The 17,992-nt window shown below is 51.2% G+C and overlaps 1 protein-coding gene across 1 annotated transcript in view; it reads right to left on the reverse strand.

Moving 5' to 3' along the window:
* Nucleotides 1-8: 8 nt before the first annotated feature.
* Nucleotides 9-17,992, reverse strand: part of FRMPD3 (FERM and PDZ domain containing 3) — a gene marked incomplete at its 3' end in the record, with an annotated part of 32,011 nt that continues 14,027 nt past the window's right edge. Inside the window, exons 13-15 of the mRNA XM_009699507.1 lie at nucleotides 9,014-9,158; nucleotides 2,659-3,480; nucleotides 9-1,846 (exon numbers count right to left, since the gene is read on the reverse strand). Of these exons, the coding sequence (XP_009697809.1) occupies nucleotides 9-1,846; nucleotides 2,659-3,480; nucleotides 9,014-9,158 (2,805 nt within the window). The remainder of the gene's footprint in view (nucleotides 1,847-2,658; nucleotides 3,481-9,013; nucleotides 9,159-17,992) is intronic.

The raw sequence follows: 17,992 nt of genomic DNA on the forward strand, positions 1-17,992 counted from the left end.
AGGGATGTCCTATCAGTCTTATCTATTTCACTGACACTGTAGCGACGCAAGAGCTTCCTGTAGTGTGGAGCACCCATGCACTCCCCCCGGGAAGCACATGTTGTCAAACAGGACACACCATTCTCTGGATCTGACCGGTAGTCTCTGGACTCCAAACTTGTGGATCGTATCCGCTTGCCTTTGGAAGGGCTGCTTACACTTGTCAACCTAATGGTTTCTCCCTGCTTCTGGTCATCGGTAACTTTATCCCTCCCTCGCCTCTCCAGTTCTGGCATCGCCAACTGGTGAGGGGGTGGCCTCACCCCCCTGCAAATCCGCTTGCAGTCGCAGCTGCGCCTTTGCTCCCTGGACATCCCTGGGACTTTTTGCACAGGACTGCTCCTTAGCTGGCAGCTGCAGCGCCCAGGAACAGGAGGGTGCAGATACTCTTGTGGTGGGAGGTCACTTTTGCTCTTTGGCTTGAGCAGCTCTTCAAGGAATTCCAGCTCATACTGCTTCACCTTCTGCAGCTGGGCCTGCCGCTCGTCCGTCTCCTTCTTCAGCCGGGTTGGAAATGTTGCAGAGAACAGGTTCCTCAACCTGAAGGGAGCTTTTGGAACTTTGGGTTTAGCTGGGATGTCAGCATCTTGTTGGGTCACCTCCAGGACTTTTTCTACTCTTTTGGAAGGCACAGTGCTGATCTGCAGGCTCTCAGATCTAGGCACCAGCTGGATTGGCCCTTTGGGTTCCTCACTGGTGCTCCTGAAAGTGCTACCAGGTGATGGAGAGTGCAGATTGCTAATCTCAGATTTTAAGATTTTGGCTGAACTTTCCTGTTGCATTTTCTGTCCTTGGTTTGAAGGAGCTGTATGTTTCTGAAAGACGAGGCTTGTGGCTTCCCCACCTGCCTTCTGACCTGGCTCTCCACTTGCGGCTTTTCCTGGAGCATCTCTACTAACTTTTTGCTGGTAGCTTTTAGAGGCAAAATTCTTACCGGGCATCATTTCCTCACCTGCTGAGGCAAGGTGGAAAGCTTCAGCTGTACTGCTATGAGCTTCTTTAGGACTTGGAGAAACTTCACAGTGCTGCTGTGGAGAGAGTTGCTGCTGCTGACAGTTGCATAATGTCTCTGCAGTTTGTGGATCTCCTTTAAGTTTCAAAGGCTTGCTGCTGGCTGATGCAGAGCTGCTGGTACCATTCATGTTCTTGTCTTCTTTTGAGGCTGCTGCTGCTTGGGGAGCAGAGCCTTTTGCATTTGCCACTTGCTGCAGGGCAGCTGAAATGATGGCTGGAGTTACACCACTTTTTTGATCCAGGAGGAGCTTGGAGCTCGGCTGGACCTCTTTGGGCATCTTCTCGTGTAGATCCTGTGTCTGATCCCTGCTTGGGGCTGCTGTGGCCTGCAGAGATACTTCAAAGGCAGCTTTTGTGTGGCCTGCACTTTTGCATTCAGAGTCTGGCACTGGAGCCCCCCTATTCTGCTCATTAAGCTGGGGGGTCAGCCCTGGCTGGACAGCCAAGGTGTAGCTCTGCTCAGCATGCTGCTGCTCCTGTTTGCTCTTGCAGTTGGTAAGGTTGGGGCTTTGGTGAGAGAAGTCTGGCTTCAATGAAGGGCTCGGCTCCTGGCGGCTGAGGGGGTAGGGTGAAGTGAGAACAGCCTGGGCAGCACAGCTCTGGATTCGGAAAGGCAAGTCCTTTCTGGCCAGGAGGTTTTCTTTGTTGATGTGTTGAGCGAGGAAGTAGGCTGCATTCTGATGCTGCTTCATAGCAGAGACCATCTCCGAGACATCAGTTAGCTCTGAAGAGTTGGTTTCATGGCCAGAATCCAAGGATGACTCAGGAGTGATGGCAGCCAGGACAATAAGACCTGAGGAGGGACACAAAGAAAGCCCCACAACAACACTCACACCACATTGCTATGTGGAGGAGAGGGGAACTCCACGTGGCAGGAGGGTCCTAGGAATACAGGACACAGCATCCCATCGGAGAAACTTTACTGATTTCCCACAACTAAGAGTTGATGCTTTTCAGAGATCACTTGTCAGCACTGAGCTGGCTTGCTAGCTCAATTCAGCAAGAACTGTTGGCCCAGGAAAAGGTCCTGGGAAGCTTTCCAGTGTTAGTGATAGCAGAGCTACAGGGACTTCTCTGGTGCAAGAAGGAAAAAAAAATCAGGTAACAGCTACTCTGCCATAGTGAGTAGGGCAACCAAGGCAGGGAGCAGGACAAAGGACTGTGCTGCCAGCAGGCCGGTCCCAGAGACACCCATCTGACAGCAGGTTTGCCCTGTGAAGGGCTCACACACTGCAAAACCTGGGTGGGAACCAGTGAAGACCGGGGGCCGAAGGTACCAGCTGAGTAGGGTCACAGCAGGGAGAAACTCATGCTCACAGTACTGGTTTGTTAGTGCCTCACCCCAGCATCATGGCACGTGGACCATGGCAGGTATGGGATAGCCAAGAGACTCCTTCAGCTACTGTCACGGAGAGAAGTCCCACCTCAGCTTCTCTTCTGAGCAGCAGCTTGGCTGCTCCTGCTAGAGCTTGTTGCCACAACTTAGTTTTTACTAGGAGCTGCTCCACAATCACATATAGGATAGGAGAAGGAGACTAAAGGGAAGGAGGTACCATAGGAAAGAAAGGCTACAGGGAAAAAAGAAAGTCACAGCCACTGAAATACCTGCTGTCTGCTGTGGTGGAGGATGCGGACAATCCTCTGAAGCAGCCAGGGCTTCCAGCGCCTGCAGGGTGGACACCAGGGCGTCATCCAGCTCTTGGGCATGGTCTCGGACCGTCCGTGGTTGCACGTTGTCTATCAGCGTGACAGGGATCTCGTCGTAGAGGATGCCACAGAGGTGCCGGCCCTGCTCCTGGCTTTGAGCAGCTGCCCGGCGCTTGGGATCATCCTCGTCTGAGCTATTGTCTCGGAAGCCAGGAGGGGGGGCAGCGATGGCGGGGAGCAGAGATGTCGTCTCCTCTTCTTCTTCATCGCTCCCGGGAGGGGGAAGTGACATCAAGTCCACCATATTGTCCCGGGTGCTGCTGGGCTTGCCCGCCTTGCATGAGGCCAGCCGGCTCTTGATTTTGGCTTGGCAGGACTCACAGTAAAAGTGCGAGGTGTCGCTCTGCAGGTGGGTGTCTATGGTGTGTGCCCTGGCCCTGCTCGCGTGCCTGTCTTGGTCAAGGCCATCTGGGTCGTACTCATTAGCTGCCCCGTTGTAGCCTTGGCCAGAGCTTTTGGAAGTGGGGTCAGATTTGGTCCTGGGACGAGTTTCCTCAAAAAAAATCAGGTTTTCATTAATATCTGTCCTGCTCTCTCTTTCCTTCCTCTGCTCTCGCATGTGCAGGTAGCAAAAGCTGATGAGCTCCGAGTCTGAAGCCCTGGTGTTTGGAGTCCCGGCTGCTTCGGCGCTGGTGGTAGAGCCACCCACCAGCCTGCTCTCTTTCTTTCCCGTGTGCCCCGCTGTAGCAGGCCGGTGAAGGTTGTGTGCGTTGATGTAATCTAAACCAAAACCACAACAGGCACATTAGCAGCAGCACCCAGGAGAAGGGAAAACAGCATGGGGAAGCTCCTGCTCACCCTGGAGAAACATCCATGTGCTCTCTGCCCTCCAGCCCTCAGCATGCCAGACTGCAGCGGGACACTGTTGTTCCTTGTGGCACAGCCAGGCCACCTGGCTGGTCTTTTGAAAAACCATCTTCTGCAACCCGCTGGGCCTATCCGCCAGTAATGAGTGCAGAAGAAAAGTCCTGCACATGCAGATCATAGAATGCTTTGGGTTGGAAGGGACCTTTAAAGGTCATCTAGTCCAACCCCCCTGCAATAAGCAGGGACACCTTCAACTAGATCAGGTTGCTCAGAGCCCTGTCCAACCTGATCTTGAATGTTTCCAGGGATGGGGCATCTACCACTTCCCTGGGCAACATCTTTCAGTGTTTCACCACTCTCATTGTAAAAAATTTCTTCCTTTTATCTAGTCTGAATCTACCCTCTCCTAGTTTAAAACCCATTACCCCTTGTCCTATCGCTATAGGCCCTATAAAAAAGTCTGTCCCCACTTCCTTATAAGCCCCCTTTAAATATTTTTTGACCTTCCTTTTCTGGCTGACACACTTATAGAAGCCCTTCTTATTATTCTTTGCATCCCTTGCCAAGTTCAGCTCCCTCTGCACCTTGGCCTTCCTGGCCCCATCTCTACACAACTGGGCAACATCCCTCCCTATACTCCTCCCAAGGACATCTGTCCCTGCTCCCACTGCATGTGCATTTCCTCTTGCCCTTTAGTTTGAGTAGCAGGTCTTGACTCAGCCATGCCAGTCTCTTGTCTTCCTTGCCTGATTTCTTACACCTGGGGATTGAGAGCTCTTGCGCTCTATGGAAAGCATCCTTAAAGATCTGCCAGCTCTGTTCTACTCCCTTGTCCCTGAGGGCACTTTCCCAAGGGGTCCTATTGACCAACTCCTTGAACAGATCATGGGGTAGAAGGGATTTCAGGTGATCAGCTTGTCTGTACCCCACCCCTGAGGCAGGAAAACTGTAACTAAAGCAACCTTCATAAACATGTGTGTGATGGAGGGGAGCACATTCCCACGGGTGGCTTTGTATGTGCCACGCTTGTCTTGGCCTCCCCAGCTGAGTGCGTGCATCTCTCTAGAGGAAAGGGTTAAGCCCCGAGGGATACCACGTGTGTTGCCACTGAGAGCAGGAGGCAACCGCTGACACTGAAGACAAGTGACCTTCTGGCCCTGAGACATCAACGCCTCCCTGCAATAAGGAACGAAGGGAAGACCTGGAGGATGCAGAAGGGAGAGGGACATAGAGATTTACATGGTGGACATGGAAGATGGCCAGCTGAAAAAAAGCCCACACGGTATTGAAGAAGCTGACATGCCTTTTTTTCCTTAATCAATAAAATCTGGATTCTCATTAACAAGGAGCTGTTGAAAGTGTTTTAGTGAGGCCCTTAGATGTGGCTGGGGTATAGCGATGATGAAGGCCAGAAGAGCCTAGGGGGTGGCTGGACAGGATTTAGAAGCAGTTGAGGCCCAGGCAGCAAAAGCCCTGTGACACACTGATGGAGCAGGCCACCTCCTCGTGTGGTTTGCTCTGTTGTCTCCAAAATGATTACATGCTATAGAGTTTAATCATAAAGTTTATGAAGTTAAATATTATGACATTTAGGATAAGAAAGTATTGATCCTAAAGCCATTTCTTGTGAGGAATTACATCAATGACACCATGGACCAGCAGCACAACTGATCAGTGCTCTTTTATGAACAACCTTTAGCCATCAGAAATATGGTCCTGTTCCTCCCTTTCCATCTCCCCACCTGTCTCTTTTCTAGACTAACCACAACAAACTCCTTTAGCCTTTCCTGACAGGTCTGTTTCCTAAACATCTCAGCTTTCTTACTGCTCTGGGCTGGAGTCCATCCATGTCAACTGCCTGGGAAAATATCTTGTTTCTGTGCTGTGTGACAGCAGCAGGGAGATCCCGGTAGCTTGCTGGAGGGCAGAGCTGGGCAGAACCAGAGGAGTGCTGGCCAGCACAGCAGGCACTGAGACACAGAGATGCAGGTGCTGCATCACCAAGCCACCAGCTGAATTCAGAGGGCAATGGCACCAGCCTGGCTGCACGCACAAACGAGGACCTTCAGCCTCAGTTTGCCAGTTCACGCATTATACAGCAAGAAGGAATTGTTGTCACCACTTTTGCATAACGTTTGCTAGACCAAGCAGTTTTCCTCAGGACACTGCTAAACGTGGCGCAGTATTGCCTTTTGGGGAGACATCCAACATAGCTTGGCTGACTTTAAGTGACAGACACCCCCCCTCCCCAGCCCATCCCCATCCTTTGTCCCTCGCTGCCCACGATCCATGCATTGTTTCTATCCGGCTGACAGCTATTGGATCAGGCTAGCTCCAAAAGATCCCTCTGTTCCCTGCGACAGCCTCCCCGCACTCCCTAGTGCCTAGGCAAGTGGCTGAAATACTGCGTTGTTTCTATCCGGCTGACAGCTATCGGATCAGGCTAGCTCCGAAAGATCCCTCTGTTCCTGCTGTTAAACATTTCCCTGCGACAGCCTCCCCGCACTCCTTAGTGCCTAGGCAAGTGGCTGAAATACTGCTTGAACTTCTGCCCTCAGGAGGGGCATGTGTCTGCATTACAGGTCAAATTGTGCGGAGAACAGCTGTCAGGGGGATGCAGGCTCCATCTTAGCAAGTATAAATTAAATCAAGTAAATCCCAACCAGGGGGATGCAGGCTCCATTTTACCAAGTATAAATTAAATCAAGTAAATCCCAATTAAATTCATTAGCTCAACAAATTGGACAATTTGTCTCCTCAAACACATGGTTGTATCATACTGTTCATCACCTGCAATGCTAAAATCCCACTCAAAACAATCTCTCTCTCTCATTTATGGACACACCTGTTCTCAGAAATGACAGCTGTGCGAGTGAACACAAGGCTGCCACTGCTGGGGACATGGGCTCAGGGCTGGGCTTAGCATGGACCGAAACAGAGGTTTTCCCAAAGCCAGACACCTCTGATGGGTCATGCTAGCAGCCTGCCCTGTTCGGACAGCCGCAGGGGCTGCCCATGCCAAGCCAGGGCCTGTTGCCAAATGGGGCCAAAAAGCTAGGATCCATAATCCAACTGCTGGATGCTCCAGGGGAGAAGGTCCCGAGGAAGAGCTGAGAGAGCAACCAAGGGCACGGAACCGGTTGGCTGGTGATGGTTACTGGTAGGAGCAGGGAGAGGGAGGGGCAGGGAGGCGAATTGCCTGCGCAGCTCCAGCATGGCACAGCCCTTCGTGTGGAGGGCAAGGGTCTGGCATACGGCTCCACAGGGAAACACAGAGAGACAAATCTAACTGAGAGCATCCAGACAGAACGTGCATTTCTAAAAATGTCTAGTTTTAATGGGCCTCAGGGAAGATGGATGTGCTCCTCTTCTAGGCAAGAAGCACGGGCCAGGGCTTGATTTCACATTTAAGATTCTGGCACAGCTTGCCGGCAGCCTGGGCTAACTTGATTCATCCCAGTGGGGCTTTCTTATCATTCCTGCAGAGACATGCTAATGATCAGCAGCCCCTGCTCCCTGTGATCTGCCTAGCTCCTGACAGCTCAGCCTGCAGCTGTAGCGAGACTAGAACTGTGAGCAGACTTTGTTTTCTCAATACACACTAAATTCACTCCTTCTGAAGGATGCCCAAGTGGCTGGGCTGAGTGTACTGGGTTTGCAGGGAAACTGTTCCACTTCAATGGTCAAAGAGGTTTTCATTGCACCCCTAAGGATAGGGGTCATCCAGAGAGGGACTAACTCCTTCGTATGAAGACCATAGATCCATTGCTGTCCTACCCACACCATGACTTCTTCTCACACTCACTCCAGCCCTCTGCAGAGTGACATTGGTTTCCCGAGACTGTCAAGAGAAGGGCAAGATCTACTACCCCTTTTGGAATAGGTTTAGACCATGCCCACAGAGCAAAATCTCCCCAAGGAAAAACCCTGGCTATTATCACTGTTGCTCAAGTGTGGAAAAGCACCACTCACACATGCTGAGACATCCCCTGAGTGACCAGTAACTGTGAGTGCTGCCAGCCTCATGCCGACCCCTTGGGGATGTTCTGGGATGCTCTCCGCTTCCTACTGCATTCCTCTGACTCCCCATAGCCATGTGCCCCATGTCTCCCTGTAGCTTATCTCAGGGTGACATGACCCAGGGAGGGGCCAATCTGATGACAGCCAGTTAGGTTGGAAACACCCTCCACTCATAGCAAAATGTGACTAAATGTGTTTCTGTAGGGCACCCAGAGCAGAGAGCACAGTGATAGCTGTCAATAAGAGGCAGAGATGAAGAAACTAAAGGAAACCATGCGCGTATACTTACACCAACATCACCTGCCAGGCCTTTGCCTGGATTCACTGAGGTTGCTGCAGATGCTTTCCTGATGCCTCTTCAGAGTTTGTCCTCCCACATGTGCCAAGTCCGTGTCCAGCTGCCTTCCTCAGAGGCACTGAGTCCTTTCCCAAGGACCCTACTAGCTCTCAGCACTCTTCCCACCTCCCCCAGATAGTCCCATCTTGAGGAGGCAGTTTCGACACTCTGCCAGCTAAACTGAAGACTTGTCACATGGTATCACTCAGGAGGTCTTGGGGCAACCTTCCAGAGTCAGCTGGGTTGGTATTTTGCCCATCTCCAGCCACTGATCCTGTATTTTATATTTCCCTATACAAAACATATTCAATGTGAACACCTGCATAGAGCAACAGCATGTAGCTCATGGTTAGCTCTTGTTTGAAATCACTCTTGAGACTCATTGATCATTTTGAGGGTGACTTACACCTGCAATCCATCCTCAAGAAACAGAGCATCGGTGCCTGGTGGGACAGAACCTGTCTTTAGCTGTTGTGGTCTCCTGCTGTGCCCAGACCAACCCTCTGCTCCCTGCATCAGGCTGAGCACCTGAAAAGCTGGGACACCAAAGTTTCCTTCCTAATTTAGGAAATGAGCAGAGCAGCTGTCCTTGCAGAGCTGCCCATGCAGCCCAGACCCCCACTGATGAAGGCAGCAGTGTCCAAAGGCAGCAGGAGCACAGCCCCTGGCTGAGCACATACACTCATGCTGGGTCTCTAAAGCCAGGATGCCAGCCAAGGAGCGTGTGCTGCATCCCTGCGGCAATACACAGGCTGTTCTGCGGGGACCCAGCATTTAGCTGGCAGCTTTACAGGTCTTTTCAAACCATACCTCCTGGATCTGCTCTAGGAGCTGCCAGAACAACACTTGCAGTAAGTGTTTAAAGCCCAAGCTGACACCACAAGTCAGAGTTTATCCAAAATGAGGACTTCTCTCCCTGCTCCTTGTTTTCTGGTTAAAAGGGGGTCTGCTGATTATGCAGGGAGAATGGAAGCAGAGGGATACCAGAGAAACCCTTCTCCACTGTAATGCTGCAGAGCCCTAGGTGGAGGGAGGAGGAGGAGGCGGCTGGGGAAGGGGCTTGCACATAAAGCAGAGGCTGAAACATACCTGCCTTGATAATTTGAGGTGGGGGTGGCTGGCTGGGGGCCCTGGAGAATATCATCTTCTTCGAGTCCACCAGGAGACGGCAGTAGCCTGCAATCAGGCAGGCAAAGTTAGTGGCTTCAGGCCACTCCATCAGCAACACCAGCGGCTGGAAGGCAAGAGAGGCAAAGTGTGTGAGGGCCACATGGCTCAGCTGATGCAGGACTAGTGCTCTAAAGGGATTGAACCTGACCCTGCACTGGTGTTACTGGTGAGCTGGCTGGCACTTTTAGCACCCACATAGGAAAAAACAGCCAGGTGCACATCCTTGCTCCAGATCACCCAACAAATCACTGTGCACAATAAAGTGCCTCACTGCAGCTGTGATTCCCGCTTGCTGACTCCCCTAAGGATGAGGAAAGAGGTGGATCCTTGCAGGGCACAGGTTGTGCATGGCAGGGCCCCCATGCAACTCTCTCCTGATTGTTTGTCTGCATGTCAATGCTCTAAGCCTACCTGCAAGCGCTAATTTAACCATCAGGCCCTGGGGAGCTCAGGGAGTCTGTGGAGTCTCCAGCTGCCAGAGCCCCTGTTTCATTGCAGGCACCACGTTGCCCTGCCATAAACTAAGACATCTGCTTCCAGCAAGATGCAGAAGGGGCAAAAACCCATTACGGGGTCCTCCAGCCACCCCTCTGAGCCTGTAGATCTTATTTAAGTCTAACCCTTCGGAAAATTAAATTTGTGCTTAGGAGCAGATGGTGTGTTCTCTTTTAGGAGAGCATTTATTCGCACACTAAAAAAGGCCTTTGCTTTAAAGAGAAGAAAAAATCAGACACGACCTGTGTGCCACATATAACCTCACTGCACAATCTAGTGGCAGACACTGCGACTCCCTGACTCCTGGCTTGTCCCAAGGGGAAGGTTAGCTAGTCTGGGGAAGCTGTCAGGGTGGGATCCACTCTTATTCGGCCGGTGAGATCCCATGCACTGCTGGGACCCAGCTGGGCAGAGCAGCCTGCATCAGCACAGCTCGGTCGAGTGGTCCACGCTCAGTCTGAGCCCCCAGAACCACTCAAGGTGGACCCACAAGATAGAAAAAAAATTGTCAGTGCCTTCAATAATGTTACTGCATGGCAGCTTTAACCCTCATCTACCCCTTGCACAAGGCACCCCGACCTAAAGGACCTTTGTACCCAGGTACAGGGCTTGTCTGAGGCAACTGGGGGATGTTTAGCTACTACTGTGGCTCAGGCTGCCCGTCCTGCCGTGCTCGGTCTCTTGCACACTGACAGCCCTCCCAGACTCAGAAGAACTCATTTACCACATCCAAGGCAAACCCAGCCTGTTTTAAAAACCACTTAAGCCTACACAGTGTGAAAAGCATTCAAGCTATTTTGGTTTTCTTGTTTTATAACCACAGGAGGTTCCTGGTGCCCACTGGCCACTTCGGTGCTCTGCTCTACACTTGCTTTTTTAAGCCACCAAGCCAACCCTGGCAAAGGAAGACCCAGCCCTACAGCACATCACATGCTATGTGAAGCCATCAGCCCTAGGCAGAGCCGCGTGTGATCCCCAAGTGATGCCAGCCCCTGGCAGGGGCTGATTCCTCCTAGGGTAAAGAAGTTCCCTCCTTGGCTGCTGTGCAGGAAGAGAAAGGAAAAGAAATAACCCGATGTGGAAGAGAAATAACCCAAGTGAACACGCTCTGCTGCGAGGCTCTGCTCCTGCCCACTTGATGAAGCTCTTTCTGCATCATGGAACATAAACCTGAGATGACACAGATCAAAGGGAAAGTATCAAGACAGAGAGAAAGGAGAGAAGAGATTCTCCACATAGCTCGAAGGAGGCAGGCATGCAGCGGTGAGGGGGGGTGACACCTCTTAGCCCAACTCCAGTCTTGACATAAGTGATGAAAGGAAACCGTGTGTTCCAGTTCTGCCATATGAAGCATCCTTAAAACAAGTGCCTTCTACATAGGGCTAAGCCTTCTCAGGTTTTTCAAGCCATCTGTTGAATAAAGAGACATTTGTGCATTTTCCCCCCTCTGTTATGCAGCAGCAAGTGTTTGAGTGCTAGCAACAGGAAAGGAAGCAAATGCCAAGGGGAGGGAGGCAATGGCTGATGAGTATCCAATACTGGGAGATTAAATGAAGAGGCCAAGGTGGGTTGAGAATTCCCTTTCAAAAGGAAAACTAGAGGGGTCGTTTCCATCATGTGCGAGTCACACACCAGAGGTTCACAGCTGGCTCTCGAGGACACCAAAGCCGAGTGGCACAGAGTCACGGACCTTCATTGCCGCCCTGTCAGCGCTCGCCGTTCAGCCCATGGTGCAGTCCCGGTACCCTGGCTGAGTACCAGCACCTCTGAGACCCAGCACTATTTCCATCATTGCTCAGATACCTCTGCTTCAAGATGCTCCTGCCCATTCAGAGATGGGACTGTAGGTTCATGCTGACAAGAAGCAGCCTCTAGATCAGTCCTCCTGAAAGGAGACAGGATTGAGACACAACCACCCTGACCGGTGTTTCTTACCTACAAATAAAACACACGCAACGCACCAAGAGGCCGTGAGCTCCCTACCAGTTCTCCAAGCAAGCCCAGCCTCCAGACCGGCTTCCAGCAATCGGTTCATGGCATGCTGGGGTTAATCTGAAAAAGAGGAATCTTAATACTGATTAGCATTACAGCTTAGCGAGGGGGTCTTAGAAATGATTACTCTCACATCTTGGCAAGCAAGCGGCATGAGAGTTCTCTAATTGTCAAGCGTTCAAATATTGTTATTAGGGATTAAATCACTTCAGGGGCAGCTCGAAGCCTCACTGCTGGCAGTGCTGCAGCGAGCTCCCTATGGCCCAGGAGCCTGTGCTGTAGGGGCTCTGTGTCCTGTTCATGGATCATCGGCTGTTTAAAAAGATACCAAATGTGAGCAAAGCCGCTGCAGTTGGGCTGTGCATGTCCCCTGGCCTCGGTGGCTTCACTGCTCACTAACAGAGGTCTGGCTGGAACCTTTTCCCACGTGGGGTTACAAGACTGACTCTCTCCCTTCCACTCACCTATGTAATTTTGCCGAGATTGCAGCAGCTGAACTGCCTTTGAGACTTCCACCCTGCTGCCACAGCTCCCTGAAAGTGGCCAACAGATTTTAAAGTGATTTGTGGGGTCTAGAGCCAAAGAGGCAACATGATCGCAGCAGCCTTGTTTCCTTGGGAAATCAGGCCATAAAGAGGAGGTGTCAGGGATGGCAGCTAACAGAGACGTCATTTTTAGACATTGGCAATCTTGGTCACCCTGTTCCACGCAGGTGAGGCAAATGAGATCTCGTGGAGACAGCCAGGCACAGGTGAGCTGAGCAAACATTGGCTTGCTGAACAGTTGCATGACAAATTTCCAACTAATGTTGCTAAGGGTTTTAGATGATAAATTCAGGGCAGCTTTGCAGGGAGCCGCTCTAAGTAACAACAACGCAGGACTGTAGTATGTGCTTTGGGCTTCTTTGTGATACCCATGTCTTGCAGCGAATGGGATTGACCTCTTTTCCTTTGGAAACATCCTGCAAGGAGCAGTGAGGTCTTGTGCCTGTGGTCAGTATTGGCCTGGTCCCCAAGGGACTGAGGCTCATACAACATCCCTGCCTCTCCCTCCAATTTTTTTTACTTGCTGCTCAATCTCAACCAGACCTGACAAAAAGGCAGCAACCTGAAAGAGCATGAATCTTCGTAAGTTTTCTAAACCTGGTGGTGCGGTAGAGCAGAGAGACTTCTGTGAGCAGCCGAAAGGCATGGAAGGATGCAGCAGGAGCAAAACCAGTGTCGTTCCTCTAAGACCTGCTCCTTGCCCGGTCGGCACTAATTTTTTTTTGAAGTGGCCGCAAAATGCAGTACCTCTTTCCCAGCTGTTAATCAGGAGATGGTGTTAATCACTGATGGGGAACAAGTTATTAACTAGGATATCCCTCTGGTTATCATCCCACCACACACCAATGGCATGTCTCATGCCAACCAGCCCATCCTCTTCCTCTGTCTCACCGGCATGTTCTCGCTGCAATAGCAGCACAGGCTCATACCTCAGTGGCCCCAAGGGCTCTGCTTCCCTGGGATGCCAGAGCAGAAATCCCTATCTGATTTTTGTCAGGGCAGCAGCTCCTTTAGGATGAAAGCTGGTTTTACACAGAAGCAAACTTACTGGGATAATGCTACTGCTCTAAAAATACCAAACACCAGATTCCCAGTGGGACACACAGGTAAGGGTTCATCTCTGACCTGTAATATGCCAACATGAAAAGAAACAAATTTTAAAGAGAATGCTCTTTCTACATCTAAATGCATAATACCAGCCTGAAATTACTGATGTTTTGATCTTTCACTCATACTCGTTTTCTAGATTTTTCTAGTCCTAATGAAAAAAGGGCATTTTTTCACTTAAAGTTTCCTGGTTGGCAACCAGTCTCTCTGGAAAGTAAAACAAACCACATTTATACTGGATATAAGAAATGAGTTTTCTATTAGCTTATTAAGGATATAGTGCTTTTTCTATTATGCCCTGCCTTTAAATCAAACTTTGATGTCCTTCTGGAGGATATTCTCTTGTTCAGACAAAGGTGAAGGTTTCATAGAAGAATGTCTGGAGGAAATTTTATGGCCAGGGTTACGCTAGAGGATCTTAACAGTCCTCATTCAAATTAATTTATGACCTGATCTATGCATGCTATAACCCTTAAGCTTATGTGCATTTCCTTTTAATCTCCCCCCCTTTATCATGTACTTTGGGTCTTACCCTGCTTCCTTTAATGTAGTGCAGTAGAAAGGTGGGAGATGAATTTACATAATTTATGTTCCCTGGTTTACTTGAGGTGCACTGCAAAGTTTATATTTAATAATACAGGCATTCGGGCCTAACAAGACAGCAGTCAATTTTTCACTTGTACATTGACCTTTCCTTCCCTCCCTTTAAGCATTATTAACTTAGCTCTATCAATACCAGGCTGCTTGTGATTAGGACCATTATTTCCCATTTCTTGATCAATAAACCTCCTGCCTTTGTTAGCAGCAGAACTTCAGGTTTCTGCAGCAGCACCTCCTTCCTTAGGGTCTGAGCAGCTTGTTCACCTCCTCCTTGTTCCCTGCACGGTTCTACAAAAACGTTACAGCAGATGAAGAGGTACCACTATGGACTGCAAACTTGTAGGTGTCTCCTCTCCACTTCGATGGTGGAGTTTGCGGTGCTGCTATGTCCCTGGGAAGGTGCAGCTGCAGCTGCCATCCTGGCCCTCTTTCATCTCCTCCCCGGCTACTCAAAGGGCTCATGCTCTTTCCTATGGGATTTCTAATAACCAGAGCCTGACAGTGCTTTTGGCATCCTCCACGTTTCCTATTTGTTGAAGCAAGTCCTCAGGACTCCCAAGGCTGCAGCACCATTGGGCTGCACTCATGCCGACGGCACTAGAAACAAATCAAATTTGGCTTTGCAGGTTTGGAAACTCATCCTCTCCACATGTTGTCTGACTCCTGTGTTTCTGGCTGGCTCCTCTGTTTCTGGCTGGCTCCCGTCCTGGATGCCTGCAGGCAGTGCTACAGGTGATGCCAGGGCTGGCAGCACATGCTGGTATGTGCTTTGCTTTACATCCTGCTAGAAAGGATCTGCAAGGGGGAAACTGCATCTGCCCCTCCCACCCCAGGTACTGAGCCAAAGGAAATCTCAATCCCTCCCTGTCTCCCATGAGATGACAGTGTTTCAGAATGACTTAATGCAAATAAAGATGAATTCAGCTTAGGGAACCAGAGCCTTTAGGTCCATCATCACTCCAAAGCCTCGCTCTTTGTGTAGGAGAAATCCGATGGGTTTCAGTCATTGCTTGCACGAGCGGGAGTAATGCCGACCTCCCCTGCCCTCATCAGTATGATGGGGCTCCACACCATTTTGAGACTACAGTTTGGCAAATGCACATACGGCACCGGCCTCAGCACCTACAGCGCATCCTGGCCACGCTCGGCTGGGGGAAGCACCACCGGACTCGGGGCCAGCTGCGGCCCCACCGGCACCCGCTGCTGTCACCTCTGGCAGGGAAGGGTTGGAGGCAGAGGGGTCACCGTCCCATTGCCAGTGAGAGGGAGGGGTGGCCGGTGGGCAGAGCTTGGCTCCTTCCAGGGGGAGAGGAGAAGGCTGCACCCCAGCTGTGCACAGTGGCTTTTTATTTCCATGGCAGGCTGGAAGCACACCGGGTCCCCTGGGACACCAACATTAATAGCCAGATTCCAGGCACAGCAGCAGCCAGGGACCTTTCTGAATGATTTTTTTCCTTTGTTTTCCTCTGTTGAGCCTTGATCTCGGCTAAAGCGTCGGCTGGCTGCAGGTCCTGCTGGGAGACATGAAGTCAATTACCCTGATGCCTTTGATTGAATTGCGCTTGGCGAGCGGCCAGCCGCCACGGGCTCCTGCCCCGCAGCCTGGCACGGGGACGAGGCGCAGGCTGGGACAGCTCCTCTGTTAAATTGCAGATCCTTCTCCGGGCTCAGGTGATCTGGCTACCCCCGAAGTGTTCCTCTTCCATTCCCATTCAGAGAGCTTCAGCAGCTTTTTTACCCATGTCAAGACTGTTAATAATAAAAAGCCCAGTGGCACGTAGCTGTGTAAATCAAAAAGGAGAAATACTCCATTTGAAAACGTGTTTCAGTAAGAACAAAACCTTTGCTTCTGCAGGAATCGCAGAGCCACATAGCAAGGGGTGCGACCTGTGGAGCCACCTGGCTGGACCTCAGGAGCTGGCTCCGATGTGCCCACGGAGCTGAGAAGCTCTTGCCATGCCTCCTGCACTGGGGGGCTTGGGCGAGTGTGGTGAGCAGCAGCCCCTCTGCACCCCATCAGCGCTGCTGGGCTTGCCCAGATGCCGGGCAGGAGATGCTGACGCTGCCCTTCCCAGGATACTGGGAGGTAGAAGACAAACTTTGCAGTCCTGTGCTGGGGAAGAGGGGAGATGTATGCCTGGAAGCCCAAATCTGAGCTGGCTCAGAAGCACTACCCGCTCTCAAATGCTGGTCCCAGTACTGCCAGGCAGCTGGAGGGGGAACCCCCTGGGAGATGTGGGCCTGCGAGGCCCCTAGACCACCGAGACAAGCTGCATTTAATGCATAAAGATCACAGGAGACACCATGTGCCACCACCCTGTCCCCAGCGAATCTATGAGCTCCAGAATCAATGCTCAAACACTGGCAAGTCCAAAGCACAGGAGGAAGAGTGGAGAAGTGACGGCCCCAGCAGAGAGGGGACTTTGCCAGGTGGGAATGACTACATGATCCTGCAAAACCCCGACACCACTACAGCACAGCTGGGGAAGCACCGTCCTGTCCCCGGCTGCATGCTGTGAACTTTCTCAGCATTTCCAAGCAAACCTGCCCTGCTGCCTCTGTGGCTGTCGAGGTGAAAACTGTTCCTCTCTTCCCAGCAGCTCCCTTGGACATTGCAAGGAATAAAAGTCCTTCTTGGAGCCAGTTGCAGAGGCCTGGAGGCTTTTGTTCCTCCTGAAATTGAACAGCTTCTCTACGAAGGATCCTGCCAGCATTTGCCCCCACCTTGCCACCCTCAGAGTGGCAAACGGTTAAAGAAAGCAAAGCAGAGGCACCAACCCTTGGTTTGTATCCCAAATGGGCTGTTTTAAACAGAAACTGAAGCCCAGGATGGAAAAGCTCCAAAACAAACCAATTAACTATCCAGTGAATAATTTATATGACAAACACTGATTCTTTTCCTCCTGAACTAAATGCAAATGGTTTATAATCTCCTCAAGTCTGTTTGTTACCTGAAAATCTTCCCCAGCTCCTTCCCGGCAGGTACATCTGGGCTGCGGTTGCAGGCAAGCAGCCGATAAGGATGTTTGGGCCGCAATGGCTGGGGGTGGGGGTTTGCGCACATTCCGTTGGGGTTTGCAGACCTTCCAGCTGATGGCTGCTCCACGATCTGACCCCTTTTTTTAACCCTTAGGATCAACTACATAACATCAATAAACCTGGCGTTTAGGGATTCAAAATGGCCTTTCTGCAAAAATCCCTTAACCATCATTGACCATCTGCTGTTTCCACAGTAACCCGGCAAGCAGCTGCGATGGGCCGCTGCCATCCCACCGATTCAGGCTGGCTCACCCACATCCCTGCCGTTACCTGGGGAACGTAGCAGAGCTGCCCCAGCACCAGCATCCCGCAACACAGCACCAGGCATCGTGATGCAATGGCCCCAGGGGAACAACCCCACCTGCTCTGCAATCCACAGGGCTCCGAGGGGCTTCCAGGGGTGATACGGATTTGAGTGCAGAGCAGTCCGGACACTACTTTGAGCACAATCCTCTAATGGTTTGTGACTCACGGTGGAAACAGATTTATTTGCAACCCACGGCTTTAGCCAGCGACACATTCAGTGCAATAGAATAATTGCAGAAAGCAGATTAGCGCTGCGAGATAATGATCTTTTTGCCTGCTTTTCTTAGCCTGCCTCATCCATTGCTGTCCTGCGTAGGATTAACATATGCCTCATTTTGGAGCAGACATTCTGGCTTTAAAACCCAGCCCTTTGGATAACTGTTAAATGAAGACAGATAACGGCAGCCTCTGCACTGGCGGGGTGCTGTTGAGCCTGCTGAGATTCACAAATGGGATGCTCGCTCCTCTCCAGGCAGGCAGAGGGGTTTTCAGTGGCTGTAGGCAGCTGCCTGGAATTTCTCAGGGAGATAAAGCTGCTGTGCATACGTACATACTTGGGGGAAGTTGTATGTGACCTGCCTTTTCTCCAGCAATTGGGAGGCTGGATAGAGGGGACATGGGAGAAAGCCAGCTTCTACAGCAGGAAAAGGCTGGTGGTGTTACAGAGTTAATTACTGCTGCAGAGCATGGCTGAGGGGAGCTTCACTGCAGGATCTGTGGAGAAGCCATTTGGGAATTGCCACCTAATTTATAGCAGATGGATGTCGGCATCACCTCAGCCTCCAGCACATCTGCCGCTCCTGTGGCTGGGGTC

The sequence above is a fragment of the Cariama cristata genome, unplaced genomic scaffold (genome assembly GCF_000690535.1).
Source record: "Cariama cristata isolate BGI_N322 unplaced genomic scaffold, ASM69053v1 scaffold9514, whole genome shotgun sequence".
NCBI classification, from domain to species: Eukaryota; Metazoa; Chordata; class Aves; order Cariamiformes; family Cariamidae; genus Cariama; species Cariama cristata.